General features: G+C 48.0%; 1 protein-coding gene and 2 pseudogenes across 7 annotated transcripts in view; 2 read left to right on the forward strand and 1 right to left on the reverse strand.

Annotated features, from left to right (window-relative positions):
- Positions 1-558: 558 nt before the first annotated feature.
- Positions 559-1,897, forward strand: LOC123038806 (7-deoxyloganetin glucosyltransferase-like; annotated as a pseudogene).
- A 357-nt stretch (positions 1,898-2,254) lies between these two features.
- LOC123038807 (7-deoxyloganetin glucosyltransferase-like) lies at positions 2,255-10,614 on the forward strand (annotated as a pseudogene).
- An 820-nt stretch (positions 10,615-11,434) lies between these two features.
- LOC123043186 (protein PAIR1) overlaps positions 11,435-15,791 on the reverse strand; it is a 9,596-nt gene continuing 5,239 nt past the window's right edge. For 3 of the 7 annotated variants that reach the window (XM_044465562.1, XM_044465557.1, XM_044465556.1), the window contains 2 exons: positions 12,764-13,479; positions 12,470-12,635 (listed from right to left, as the gene is read on the reverse strand). In XM_044465562.1, coding sequence (XP_044321497.1) covers positions 12,792-13,479 — 688 coding nt within the window. In that variant the 3' untranslated portion in view covers positions 12,470-12,635; positions 12,764-12,791. Of the gene's footprint in view, positions 11,910-12,161; positions 12,241-12,469; positions 12,636-12,763; positions 13,480-13,513; positions 14,571-15,791 lie in introns of those variants that run through there. The other 4 variants (XM_044465559.1, XM_044465558.1, XM_044465561.1 and 1 more) reach the window with 4 other exon arrangements.

The raw sequence follows: 15,791 nt of genomic DNA on the forward strand, positions 1-15,791 counted from the left end.
CCAGCGTCCGTCGCGTCTTGCCGCTTCTCGCGGCTTCGGCATTTCGTCGTGCTCGCCGCATCGCACGACAGCCCGACATCTCGCCTCCTTTGCACGCTCAACCAAAGCTTCGACGACTAGCTACTCCTGGACCATCTAAGTTTTTTTTTTTGCGGGAGACCTAGACCATCTAAGTTACATGCATAATGAAAACAAACTAAAATGTTGATGCAATAATATCAAGATTGGTACTAACAAACACTGTTAAGAAAAAACTTGCTGCCAACTACAGATTGTTTAGACACAAAAGCATATGGAGGAAGAATCAGGTTCTGTTGCACAATATATATCTAGCTGAGCATTTTATCGATACTATTCACTACTTTAATGTTTCTCAAAAATTCACTACTTTAATACGGCAAAGAATCTGGTTCTGTTGCACAATATATATTGTGCACTCATATGGACTGTGCGTCTGTGCGATTGTCACCAGAAGCAGAGAAGATCACGGTTTCTCCTACAAAAACAAAAAGCACAGTTTTAATCTCGATCTTCATGTCTATCTTTCCAGCCGACGACATGGGTGCTACTTTGGCCGATGAGAAGCCCCATGTGGTGTGCGTGCCTTTCCCGACGCAGGGGCACATCACGCCGATGATGAAGCTGGCCAAGGTCCTTCACCGCAAGGGCTTCCATATCACCTTCGTCAACACGGAGTATAACCAACGCCGCCTCATCCGTTCCCGCGGCCCTGACGCCATAGCCGGCCTCCCGGACTTCTGCTTCGCCACCATTCTGGACGACATGCCCTTGTCTGACGCTGATGCCACGCAAGACCCAGCATCGCTTTGCTATTCCACCATGACCACCTGCCTCCCCCACCTGAAGTACCTGCTCCACGACCTCAACAACAAATCAGCGACGCCGCTGGTAAGGTGTGTCGTGACGGACGGCCTCATGAGCCTTAGTGTTGATGCTGCTGCGGATATCGGCGTTCCCTGCGTGTTGTTCTGGACTTCCAGTGCCTGCGGTTACATGGGCTACCACAGCTTTTGGTTCCTCATAGATGAGGGTCTTACTCCTCTCAAAGGTATGTATGCATGGATGGCAAGTTTCTTGAAGTTGAACTAACATCCTAAGTCCGTAACAACCATTATTGCATGTGTAATATTCGGTTTGAGCAGATAAAGAGCAGGTGACGAACGGATATATAGACATGCCCGTGACACATGCTCGTGGTGAGCAAGCACGTGCGCCTCCAAGACGAACCGTCCGTCATTCGCACCACGTACCACAGCGACATCCTACTCAACTTCATGATACACCAGCTAGAGCAGTCGGTCCGCGCGACTGCCATTATTGTTAACACCTTTGACGAGCTAGAGCAGCCAGCACTGGATGCTATGTGCACCATGCTTCCCCTACCAATCTACACTATCGGCCCGCTAAACTTCCTCACCGAGCAGCTGGTCCCCAATGGTGATGGCAGCAATACACTCGCCGCAATATGCCCCAACCTCTGGAGAGAAGATCGGTCCTGCCTTGAGTGGCTCTAAGGCAGGGAGCCTCGGTCCGTGGTGTACATTAACTTCGGTAGCATCACCACCATGTCCAGCCCAGAGCTCCTGGAGTTCGCATGGGGGCTGGCCAACTGCGGCTATGGCTTCCTGTGGATCGTGAGAAATGACCTCGTAAAGGGCGATGTCGTCGTGCTGCCTCCCGAGTTCCTTGAGGTGACCAGGAGGCGGTGCTGCATCACGAGGCGGTGGGCGCCTTCCTGATGCACTGTGGGTGGAACTCCATGATGGAGGGGCTCAGTGCAGAGGTTGGTACCTTGAAACAATTTAAATACTACTCAGCGTATTATAGATTATTCTTCACATCTGATGTTGGTACCTTGAAACAATTTAAATACTAGTCGGCGTATACTAATTATAGATTATTCTTCACATCTGATGTTGGTACCTTTCGTTCAGTGAGCATGGCTCAAGAATCTGGTTCTGTTGCACAATTCAAAACTTTTAGATGGAGCATTTTATCGATAATATTCATTACTACTTTAGTAAAGGCAAGCGACATGACCACTTACACTTAATCCAATACATACACATTCTCATCCATCCATCGTGCATTCGTGCCCTATTTGTCTAAGCTGTCCGACCTTTTTTTAGACTAATATTGTACTACTCTATACGCGCAGCAATTGCCACTCCCAGTCGCTATATATATGCACTGTGTGATTTCCATTTCTACCAGTCACAGAGAAGATCACATTTCCCTCTAAAAACTCAGTTTCAAATCTTGAGCTGCATTTCTACCATTCCGGGCGACGCCGACATGGGTGCTGCTACCACGAACAAGAAGCCCCACGCTGTGTTCGTGCCGTTCCCGGCTCGGGGGCACATCACTCCCATGATGAAGCTGGCAAAGATCTTTCATTACAAGGGCTTCCACGTCACCTTCGTCAACACCGAATATAATCACAGCCGTCTGGTCCGCTGCCGGCTGCCGCGGTCCTGACGCCGTGGCAGGCCTTCTGGACTTCCGCTTCGCCACCATTCCTGACGGTTTACCCCCGTCCGATGCCGACGCCACGCAGGACATACCATCCCTCTGCCATTCCATCTATTACAATTAATTATGTGGATAATCTCCACGTTGTAATTAGGAGGCAGTTAGCCATATGCTAATTGTCGCATCTTTTTCTCCCTTCTCTTCCAAACGCCGCGTCCGGTGGATGCGTCCCTCAGGAGATATATAATGTAAATGATCATCAATGAAGAGGACAGTTGAATCATTCGTTGTCTCTCTCGCTCGTCTCTTTTTTAACACGTTATCAGCACGCTCCCAGCGGAGCAATTCCATCGGCGCGATGGTTCCTGGCTACTGCATCGCCCGCTAGTTTGACGGCTACAGCCCTTGGTTCGCCGTGGTGGCGCCCGCGGCTCTCGGCCCGGCGGAAGCGCTTCCAAGCGGCAGCCTCGCGCCGTACATGCCCACGACCGGTTCACGGCACACCGGTGAGGCTCTTCCGTGGCAAGCCATGCCCGGCGAGTCTCTCAATCAGGGAAGGTAACAGAAAAGAAGATCAAGGAAGAGCAAGTGAAAACAGAGGAGTGCCCATCGATTGAGAGATGCAAACAAAGAAGAAAAAAAGGTACCATGGCATGCGTTCACTTCCTCTTGCACCGGATCGAGCGGCAACTGCTGCTGTTTTTTTTGTCAACATCCCTAGCGGTGCCCCAACCATGCGCCTTGGCTGCTCCTCCACGGGACTGAACGACCACTACGCCATAGGACACGGCCACCGCGCTGCGTCCGCCCGCACCATTGGATGCGGCCACCACGCTGCAGGATGCGGCAACCTCTTCGCGCTCGCCCGTGTGGAGCGCCCGTGCCCGTCCGCGCGGCGTCGCGCCTACTCCGAGGACGAGCGGGGCGGGAGATCCTCTTGCCGCCGGTGGTGCGGCCGACCGGCCGTGGGCATCTTCGCCTGTGCCTAGTCCTGGCCATGGGAAGCCCGGCCCGGACCGAAAAAGCCCAACCCGGCCCGGCCCGATGCTGCCCCCGAGCCGGGCTCGGGCCTAGTTTTTGAGTCCGAAGGCCGGGCCGGGCCGGGCCCGGGCCCGTCATTTTTGCAGTTTTCTGAAGGTCGGGCCGGGCCGGCCCGAAGCCCGACTGGCTTTTACGTGTTCGGGCCGGGCTCGGGCTTAGAAACACAGGCCCGATGGCCGGGCCGGGCCAGGCCGGGCCCGGGCCTGGATTTTTTGTGTCGGGCTTGGCTAGGCCCGGCCCGAAACCCGGCCCGGCCCAAGGTTTGGCCAGGTATACCTGTGCCCAATCGAGCCGGCACGCCCTCCCCGGAGTCCTCTGGCGCAGCCTTCTCCGGCCTCCAACGCGAGGCTCGGCGGCGCTCTGCCCGGGTCGTGGTCTCTCCACGAGTTGCCGGAGAAATGGCCGACCGGCCATGGCAGTCGCCGCCCGCGTCGGTCGTGAGGATTGGGGATGGATGCTGGCTGGGGATCGCAATCCCTGGCCGCTTGCTCCTTATCCAATTGGCTGACTAGGCCGGCCCTAGGCTGGCTTTCCCAGCGTGGCCCATTTGCATAAGATTGGGCCACCGCTTTTCAGCCCCTGTTCTGTTGAGTTTTAATATTTCAGAAAATATGTGGTCATTATGTGGCATGTTCAATATGTTTGCTTTTTAGCAATCTCTATAACATGTCTTATTACTATAACGACATTGTTTTGCAATCGAGATTAAGTTTTCTCTCACAACAATATTGATTTGCGATTGAGAAATATATATTTTTTCTCGCAAAACAATCTCATTGCGATTGAGATCAATTTTCTATCGCAAAATATTAATTCACCCTGCTGAATTATCTTGCAACTTGATACAAGATCATCTCATTTAATTTGAGGTCTATACAATTCAAGTTTTTCACTTGAACATCAAGTTTGCAACATCATTACTATTCATTACAATAGTAGTGTATATTTGTTAAGTACCGAGATGTATTCCAAATCTTAAGTTGATGTAATATATTTCCATGTTTATCACGTGTTGAGATTAATTACATCCATTTGCAATTGAGATTTTTTTTAATCTCTTGCAAAGATAAATTCTGTATCTATGCAATAATGTTTCTCCGTTGAGTCCTAGGTATTCTGGAATATTGTATGATGTATTTATTTCCATGTTAAACACATGTTTCTCCGTTAATACATCTATTTGCAATTGAGATTTTCAATTTCTTGCAAATACAGATGCAAAATCGAAGTGATTACTTCAAATTGATGTTTGGGGTCACAAGGTAGTCATATGGATCTACTGCCTATGCAGATTATTGATGACTACTGATAAAGCCTACATTTTGTCATTTCAACATTATGATTGCTTTACAAAGTGCTCTCCCACACATTTTACTAAGTCATGACATAAGGCATTATGAGTGAGTATCTATTGGTTTCATCAGATTATACTCCCTAGTGCTACGAGATCTACTCCATTTTGAAGATTATCTTCAAGGTGTCATATTTAGCAATTTGAGATTCACACTAATGGTTTCAAGATAACTTCTTAAAATATCCATTGATTTTGCTAAGTTCATTACAACATCAACCATGATGGTCTTTAATTTACTGGTTGTAAATTAATTATCTCTGGTTTACCCATAGAGGTAACATATGGCTATTGAGTTTGAGGCATTCGCCCTCAATGGCCACCACTGCCCTATCTGGGCCATGGACATCATGATCGCTCTTGTGTCTCGTGGGATAATGTGTGCAATCCTGGATTCTCCTCTATTTTGGATCACACCACTAACAGAAAAATTGTGTCTTATATATCATAAGGCATTAGATTCAGATCTCAGCATCTGGTTATTCTGTATCAGGAATTTCTGGGATACAATGAACCTCAAGGGAAAAGGTTTGAATCTTACTTCAACCTTCAATCCGACGTCACCAGCTGTGACGGGACCCTATGGGCACGGAGAATGTGATGGTTGAATATGCCTCAACCGACATGTTTAGAGACTACGAATAGTCTTTCAATCTCCTGAGTGGTCAATATAATTAATGTCCATTTACGATGTTGTAATAACAACATAAGTATTGTTGTCATCATATACTATATGTCACAATATATTGTATCAGCACTTTGGTACAAATACATTTGTATGTATTCTATATATCTGACAGTGATTTTCTTGAGAATCTTCATGTCTATATATAGATTTCTACGGGGGTCGATCTGATGAAATATGATTTGTGCCTTGTGGACATATGCACCACAAACTCTATACTCAGGGAAGTGAAATGTTTCCACTCTCGTTGAGAGAAAGGAGATATTTTAAAATCGCTAGACGCGATGAGGTATTTGTTGGCTCAACTCGAGTCATATTTACTGTCCCTGTGGGTACTCGAGTAACGTCAGGATGCTTTACTGCTTCCGGGTTTAACTCGTACCCTACTAAAATATAGAGGTATCCGTCAAAATAGTTTCCATAGTGAAACTTATGATGACAACAAAGAGGAATATCTTCTCTTTATCATACGCAACGGATATGGAAATCACATTCTCTATGTATCATCATGGTTGTACTACACATCCTACAAAACCCGTAGCACATGTTGCGTACGAGATAGTTTCTAGAGTGTCTTTTTCATGACAACCTTGGCATTTCCTGCTTTGGTCATCATTGACATTTGGTTGAAACCGAAACTATCAGCAATTTCAATGGTTTATGATTATTATGATGCTAAATTCTAACAATATTTGGATTTTGTGTGCACTACAAGTGACACAGGGAAGTTAATTTTAAGGCTCGCACACCTTAAAGTCTACGCTGAACCACTCAGACTCCTTGAATGCATCAAGTCGAGATAAGTGGCTCTTCCCAGCCATTGAGTAGACTATTCAGATATTCCATGGTTTTAAAAGACATATCTACATGATGGTCTTAAGTGTGTTCTTTATTCACACGAAACCATTGGCTCATTATCCTAACATCGATTTCAAGCAAATTGAATGGATAACATTACAGAATTCTCCTTGAGGACCTTCTCTATGGCTTTTGGATTGAAGTTTAGCAATTTATCCTAATGTCTAGACTCAAAATGGTTTGGTAGAATCCTATCCAAAGAGTTAAGCTAATTGCATTATCTTTACTTTGGAATTGCAACTTGCCAACTTTAGGTTGGAGTCATGTAGTTTTACACGCTCATGACAGAACTACACTATATTATTCCCCTCTATCTTTGATATGTGGATATCTACCAAGCATTTCCTATCTGCGGTAATTCGGTTGCATACCGATATCACCACCCGGCATACATCATTAGCCTCTCAACATATAGTTGGGATCTATGCGAGGAATAATTGTATTTCCGTCAATACCTCAAGCCCCTCATATGGGGACTTATTCAAGGCCAGTATGCTAATTCAATGAAGAACATTTCCAGGCATTAGGGAGAGATTTCAAGTACCATAAAGAATGCCAGGAAATTAGTGGAATGTTCAACACATTTCTACCTCAAATCCACATACTCAAAGATCTGAACCATGCGTTCCGAAGATTTGCAACATATTGCAAATAACCTGCCAGATTCATTTACTGACTATAGAGGTGTCACACAATCCTACAATCCTAAAAAATATGTCTGAAAGAGTGGAGGTACCAACTAAAACCACTCAACTCCCCGTTCAAAGCAACAGGGGGAGAAGTACGAAAATAGTACATCAGGATTCAGCTTCTCGCAAGCAAGGATATCAAGGCTTGTGAATCAGTAAATGCAAGTCAACTTCACGTTGACAGACACCTGATGGGTAGTATACACCCAGTGGACGGGAAACCTCCACCAACCTAGGTCATAATGCACAAAATGACCGGGACATCGGAATACCCGACTCAATCGCATTGGGAAATCACGAGCAGTCACTATGGGTAATGATATTCCCATCAACTATATATTGATATATAGATTCCGGAGAATCATATAACCGGAAGTCTACAATTGTCGACATGCATTTCTCAACTAGATTGCAAAAACCTTTAAAATGATTCAGAGCCAAAGACCATGGCCATGGCAAAGTGTGAACAACACTCGGACTGAACTCAAGCAAAGGGTATAATCTAGGTAGAAATGATCTTGCTCAATAATGGGAAGGTATTCATAAGCAATACCTACACCAATTTTTTTCTGGAAACAGAATTGAGAACACCGAGGTGGTGACACAAAGAGCAAGTATTGTAGCATAAGGGTTCACGCAGATACCCAACTATTCTTCAGAGATGGAATCTCTTTCCGATAACTTATATCATTGGCAGTACAAAATCATCTATCTATGCAGTTGATGGATGTAGTGATTACATATACATGTGAATCACTAGATTCAAACATAGATGGTTCTCGATGGAATCTCAATTCTGAATCGACATACATTGTGTAAAATCAATAAGTCACCATACGACTTATTATTGTCAGTACATATGGTACAACTGACGTAGTGAGATCCTTATACACAAGGATTACTCCTACAATGATGATTATCCATGTTTATGTGTCTGCAATGACGACACATGTAATCATCTAAATGATGGAGTTTAAAATGAAGGATTTTGGTAAACTAAAGTACCGCTCGTTACTACAAATTGAGCATCTTCATTCATACATTATGGTATACTATGTTGTTTATATCCATAATATATTGGAGAAATTCATTGTGGACAAATCTTATCCATCCATAACTCTCATGGTAGTTCATTCTCTAGATGTAGAGAAAGATCTATTTAGACCAAGAGATGATGGAAATGAGATATTGGGACTCAATGTTCCATAATGTCATTGAATCCACCAAACACAATTGGTTGGTTCTCAAGAATATCTTTAGATATCTCCAATGCATCAAACATCTTGTCCTGGTTTTTCAGTTTCATAGAAATGTGAACACCGATATCATTGGATACATCGATCAGATCCCCACTATGTCAGATCGTAGACAAGCTTAGTGTTCCTACCAGGTGTGGTAGCCCTCTCATGAAGAGTCTTCGAAATAGACCTCGTGACTACATTCACCAACAATTATCTCAATGATAATGTGTCTTGTGTTGCCCGGATGCAAACAGGTTACGTAATAAGCAATATCGCTATATTGCATATCTTGCAAGTTAAATCATGTGACTGATTTATTCATGAAGTAGGGGGGTATCTTCCTGAATTGTTCTTGTTCAATGCATCATATTATACTCTTTTTTTCCCTTTATGAGTTTACTTTACAGGTTCTCATAAAGGTTTTTAATGAGGTAATATCAACACATGATCATATGCCATACTTTCTGTTTTCCTCACCGGTTTTTTTTAGGAAAGTATATACGACATATTTATTGTTCTCTAAACTCTATGGATTTTCTCATATTGAGTTAAACGAGACAATAACCATTATATGTTGCGTCATTTTCTCCTTATTTTTCCCACTGGGTTTGAAGAAGTTTTGGCAACATATAAAACACTATGCGCCTCATATTTTTCCCACAGGGTTTTTGAAGGAGTCTCTAATCAAGATGATGATTCTGCATGAACAAGTGTAGATTAGGGGGAGTGTTACAATTAATTATGTGGATAATCTCCACGTTGTAATTAGGAGGCAGTTAGCCATATGCTAATTGTCGCATCTTTCTCTCCCTTCTCTTCCAAACGCCGCGTCCGGTGGATGCGTCCCCTCAGGGGATATATAATGTAAATCATCATCAATGAAGAGGACAGCTGAATCATTCGTTGTCTCTCTCGCTCGTCTCTTTTTTAACACCATCATGACCACCTGCCTCCTCCCCCATCTAAGGAACCTGCTCCACGACCTCAACAGTGTGGCTGGGGTGCCGCCAGTGAGTTGCATTGTGGCGGACGGCATCATGAGCTTTAGCATGGATGCCGAGGTGGAACTCGGCGTGCCGTGTGTGCTGTTCTGGACTGCCAGTGTCTGCGGTTTCATGGGCTACCGCAACTTCCAGTTCCTCCTAGACGAGGGCCTCACCCCTCTCAAAGGTATGTATGGCGCCATGCCCAGTTTGTAACAAGTACTAGCAACCAGCCAACCATGTCCCGAAGATATGTTGCATTCCATGTGTGTGATGTTGGGCGTTCTCATTGACCTGAGCAGACGAAGAGCAAGTAAAGAACGGGTACTTGGACACGCCGGTGGCACAGGCACGTGGGATGAGCAAGCACATGCATCTCCGAGACTTCTCATCCTTCATCCGCACGACGGACCCTGGCGACGTGATGTTCAACTTCCTCAAGCATGAGGTCGAGCAGTCGGACCGTGCGGCCGCGGTCATCCTCAACACCTTTGACGAGCTTGAGCAGACGGCTCTGGACGCCATGTGTTCCATCCTCCCTCTGCCCATCTACATCATCAGCCCACTTAACTTCCTCACTGAGCAGCTGGTTTCAGAAGGCGATGTTGGCGACAGGCTCGCCGCCATACGCCCCAGCCTCTGGAGAGAAGACCGGTCCTGCCTCGAATGGTTCCGAGGTAGGGAGCCCCGATCCGTGGTGTATGTCAACTATGGAAGCATAACCACCATGTCCGGGCAGGAGCTGGTGGAGTTTGCGTGGGGGCTTGCCAACTGTAGCTACGACTTCCTCTGGATCGTGAGGAATGACCTGGTAAAGGGCGATACAGCCGTGCTGCCTTCTGAGTTCCTGGAGGCGACCAAGGGCAGGTGCCTTCTTGCGAGCTGGTGCGAGCAGGAGGCGGTGTTGCGGCACGAGGCAGTGGGCGCCTTCTTGACACACTGCGGGTGGAACTCGATGATGGAGGGCATTAGTGTCGGGGTGCCAATGCTGTGTTGGCCCTTCTTCGCTGAGCAGCAAACCAATTCCCGCTACGCGTGTGTGGAGTGGGGCGTTGGGATGGAAGTTGGCGATGACGTGCGCCGGGAGGCGGTCGAGGCGAGGATAAGGGAGGTGATGGGAGGAGAAGGGGTGGGGAAAGAAATGAGGCGGAAGGCGGCGGAGTGGAGCGAGATAGCCGTTCGTGCGACAACACAACCTGGTGGCAGGTCGTTGGCCAACCTCGAGAGTCTGTTCAAGGATGTACTACTGATCGCCACTGAGAATGCTGAGTAGAATTGGGAATTTGAGATGTGAATTTGAGTTTCTGCATCCAATAAGGCGTGTACTTGGCTATGAGGCTAGCATTGTTTGGTTGGGTTGTGGCCGTATGAGAAGTTGGCCATTGTGGGTCAGTTGGAAATAATTTTCGGCGAATCATATGGTCGTGTGTACATGTAATGCATTTTCAATTATGTTTGCGAGATTTGATACTTATAAAAGAATATGGCTAGTATCAGTCGATGGAGAGATAAGGTGGTGTACCATCTTTCATGAAAACGTGTAATGTATTCTAGGGGCAGAATTTTTTTGGATTTGTCTAAATATGAGTTATTTATTTATTTATTTATTGAAAATAGAGAGTTGTGTTAATTCTCACATAAAGGGCAGATTCTATTCCAGTCCCAACAAGTCTCTTCTCACCTAAAGGGCCTCCTCCACGGGCGCCGTCATCTCTTCTTTCTCCACCCTGCAGCAGCAGCAGGACCGATCGATTATCCTGCCGGTCCTGATTATTGGTGGTCATAATCAGAAGTGCCATATCTATCTATCTATCTATCTATCTATCTATACAGGTCCAAAATTTTATCCATAAAGTCGGAACTGCAAGAGGGTCTGCTGGTAATTAAGTTGCAAAAACAAACCTTTTACCGCTCCATTTTACCAAAAGAAAATGTATGTTTGGCAAGAATCAAAATGAAGAACAGACTCCAGATGCTGAAGCTGGCCCATGTGGAACTCGATCGACTTCATTGAACTGTTGTTGCACCTATCGGATTTTGCAGGTGGGGATATCATCAGGGGCCAACACAGGGAAGCTCATCGTGGTACTATATTGCAAGTGCTAGCTGTAGTGCCTCATTTGCAATTCTGCAGTCAGTTCCTCATGTGTAAACAACAGTTGAAATGATGTACATGTGTGAGTTGAAACGATACTATGTTTGAGTTGTGGGGGTCATAGGTGAAACGATACTATGTGCATTGACGATGTCGCCAAAGTCGAACAACCATCGTTTTATCAGTGTGCCAGGCGCCGACGTGGCTTCTCGGGCCGCCTCAGCAGGTGATCCACAGGGTCGCGTCGTACTTGGGGTTGAACCGATGAGCCCGCTTTGCTGGAGTGGCTTCAACCGCATGAACAGCCTCGCCCTTCTGTGTGTCTCGTCCAGGTCCCCGCCTCCTCTTCTCCCCTTCTCCTGGCAGCAAGGTGGCGGCATCAATGGGCAGCGTCTCGCTGCTCGTCCTCATCTTCCTCGCCCCCCACACAAGCTGCGGGCCCGACTCGCTGCCGACTTCCTTCCTCAGGTCAGCTGCAGCATATATACATAACAGAGGGTGTGATTTGCTTCTTTTCATTTGAAACTTTTTGTGCTGCAAATGAGGATTTCTTGGTTCTTTGGTAATAACAATGCATGCTGCAATAGAAACTATTAAGTGGTAAATTGTAATCGCCGATGACTATCTCTCTGTTATAACTGATTACCAGTTAGGGTCTCGCTCTCCTATTCGAGGCAGGACAGAATCGACATACAAAAATCATGCACAAAAGGAATGAACTCTACCTGCTTCCATGTTCAGAATCCCCCCGGAAGTGCACCCTTTATTGTCATTATCTGAACCGATGATTATGTTAACTGGTTCCTGCATTTTCAAACACAAGTACGAAACCACGATTATACACTGAATATAATGCAGGCGCAACTTTTCAGTCTACTGCAGAAGCACATATGAAAAGTTACAGCTGCAGCTTGAAGCATGTTCCAGCAAATTCATAGGTATGCTTTTCTAAGAACCGTAACTCAATTTGTTTGCTCGAGGAATGCTATACCAATTTCATTACGATGGAAAGGGGCAAGGTATCACAGGTTACCTTCTTAGTTGGCTCCTGGGGATTGACCTTTTGATTCAACTCCTCTTTCTGTGAAGGTGCTAGCCTGTAGCTTGTACCAACCATGTGAGCTGCTTTTACCTTACCCTGTTCTACCTTTGGCTTCAGAACTGACAGCCTTGTAGTATAAGTGGAACATGCAGGAAGGCTGACATTAATAAGCAAGCTTTGTCAAGAATCAAAAAATCTAACAAGGACATAATGAGCAAAACAGTGAAGAGATAATGTATATGCAGAGTCATATTTACAGTACAACTGAAAAGTCACGAATATAACCTTCGTGAAGAAAGAGAAACCAGCTCTGTCATGTAGTAGCCAACAACATTTTAGTTTTGGAGCAATACAATATGTACCATTTTGGCAAAGTACCAAACGAAGTGGAAGTGGTTGGGAGGGAAAAGAAAAAAGGCCCCCGCGTCGTCCTCCCCAGGGCGACTCGGGCGGCGGCGCATCTCGTCATCGCAGCGCCCCCCCACCACCGGCTTCCCTCCCCCTCGCCGCCGCCCAACAGCCTCCGCCGGGCAAAGCCCCGCGCGGATCCGGCGGCGGCGGGGCTCTGGCGCGCCGAAGCGGCCGGTCTACGAGCAGGGGGCTCGTGTGGCGGCGGCGGTGCGTCGCTCCTCCGTGCGCGCCTTCGATTGCGTCGATGGTACAGTGTCATGGGTTTGTCTGCTTGGCGACGCCGACTTTGCCTGCGGTACACAGGCGCCGTGGCGTCGTCTGGGCCTCGCGTGACCGTTTGAATGCACCCCCGACGCAGTGGTGTCGTGGCGTTGTGCAGTCTTGGTTGCGTGATGCCTCCGATTGCGTCGATGGTGCAGTGCCATGGCTTGTTCTCGGCTGGCCAATGCCGTTCGATCTCGCTGGGGGTGCTTTGTGTTGTGTCGGGGTGTGTTTTCCCTCTTTGTTCTCCCTTGTTTATTTGTTGTGTTCTTTGCTTTACCTCTTCTCCTCCTGTGCCCCCCTGTAATTCTGGTTCACTTGAACCCATCCTGCAAAAGGCTGCGAAGTCTTATAGGCAATTTGAATACAATTCAGGTGGGGGAGTCCTCTCCCTCCCCGGTGACCTTCAAAAAAAAATGTACCATTTTAAGATTTGAATTGCCAGCCTTAAACCAGCTCTGTCATGAAAATAAGCATCTTACCACAGGATTATGCAGATATGAATGGTTATTTGAACCTTTTGGGAAAGTTTAACAGTCTTCGCACTTGTGTTCGAGGATTTCAAATTTTAGTTTTAGTTAGCACATTAAGAAACCTTTTTTTAACACCCTTTCATGAAAACTGTGACTTCAGTTCTCTAAATTACAGGGCATACATGCTCTCCTCTGAATCCCCTTCTATGTGCAAAAACACCTAGGTTAAATCTGGCATCGTGAGATTCAGGTAAATAAAATCTTGTGAGTACTGAGTAGAACTGAAATAACAGCGAGAAAACTCTCACGAAAAAAAAGGAGTTTTATCTGTGGCCACACCCATGGTTTTCGAGTCGATGAGTCATTCTGGGGTAGCGACTCGGAAAAAGTCGAGCCTGCAGTTGCCCTAGTCGCGACTCGAGTCATGAGTCGACACTAAGTTGAGTCGACATTTTTTTGCGACTCATCTACTAGTCGCGACTAGTCACGCGACTCGAAATCCATGGCCACACCACATAGCTTTGTATCCCTATCAGAGCAGGATACTTCTAGGAATCTTTGTATAACATCTCTGTATATTTAGCTATCAACTGAACTATGTAAGAAATAGAGACTTAGAATATTACGGTTTTGTTGCCGGTATTTGTTCCATATGGGGCCTTCCATTTGCTACTGGTATTTGGTCCTTCTGGGGAGTTCCACTTATCTCTGGTGTTAGATCCCTCTGGGTCGTTCCATCTGTTGCCGGTGTCTGTTTCAGCTGGGACCTTCCATCTCCTACTGGAGCCTGGTTGGCGATCATGGGGCTTCCATTTTCCGCTGGTGTTTGGTTCATCAGGGGTAGTCCATTTGCTACTGGTGTCTGGTTCACTGTAGGTCTTCCGTTTGCTACAGACGTTCCGTTCATCAGGGTCTCCCTCTCTTTGCCGAGAAAGGCTTTCGCCCCGCTTTATATATAAAGCATCAAACCACAAGCATTCAGTACAAACACATGTCACGCCACCGCAACACACGCACACACCCAGGACAGGATACAAAGGCGCTGAGCACAGCAACACCACCACTAGCACTACGGCCCCGAAGAGGTGAGACTACATATGACGAACCATGCGCTCCAAGACGGCGCCTTCAGGAAGGATACGACACCGGAGCGCCGCCACCGCCCGATCCAAGGATCAGAGTTTCCCCCGGAGCCGCATGACGGGCAATGAGAGACGCGACGACGCCTTCAAGAAGGGAACGGTCTTCGCCGCCGCCGGTCCGTCCGAAGATAGAGCAGGTTTTCACCTCGGCCAACCATCACCGCCACCGAACACCACACCCCGGCAACCACGCCGCCCACACGAGCATGGTGACCGGGCAGCACCAAGGCACGGGCTCTGCCCAAGAGCACCGAGCAACCACCACCAGGGCCGCCGCCCCAGCATCCAAGACCTCGACACCACCTCACCCGAGACCCGCCGCACCCCAACGAGAGAGACGAGCGGAAAGGTCTCACCTTTCGCGCCCCTGGGCCACCCCAGCGTCGAGACCCAATAGGTCGGCCAGAACTGGCATCCACCGACCCGTCCTGCTGCCCCTAGCGCAAGACGAGCTCGGTCCTGCAGCATCGAGAGGGGGACGAGGTCGGTCCTGGTGCACCGTGCGCGAGACGAACTCGGTCCTGCTGCATCGTGCGCGAGACGAGCTCGGTCCTGCGGCACCGGGCGCGAGACGAGCGATGGACCGCAACCAGGAGAGGACCAGCCCATTGATGGGAGAAGCGCCCAGGCAACGAGGAGATGGGGTGAAGGTCGAGACGGCCCGACCACAGGCGAGCCGACGCCGGAGAAGCCGGCCGCTGCCGCGGACAGATCCGACGAGCCACCGTGAAGCCGCCACGACACCGAGAGGTCACCACCGAGACCTCCCCACGCCGCTGCCCACGACCGCTGCCCTACCCGCTCCGCCCGACGACCTCCAAGCACCAGAGCCGCCGGGCACGCACCACCGGAGCCATGCGCCGCCGGTCGGCCCCCAACACCAGATCTGGCCGGATCCGGCAAGAGACCGGCCGCGCGCCACCTCCCGAGACGGGAGCAACGCAGCCGCCCCGCCGCGCGCGGAACGAAGGGAGCCGGAGCGCCGCCACCAGCAGGCCGCCCCGCTGCCCAGCGAGACCGCCGCCG

The sequence above is a fragment of the Triticum aestivum genome, chromosome 2B (assembly GCF_018294505.1).
Source record: "Triticum aestivum cultivar Chinese Spring chromosome 2B, IWGSC CS RefSeq v2.1, whole genome shotgun sequence".
Lineage (NCBI taxonomy): Eukaryota > Viridiplantae > Streptophyta > Magnoliopsida > Poales > Poaceae > Triticum > Triticum aestivum.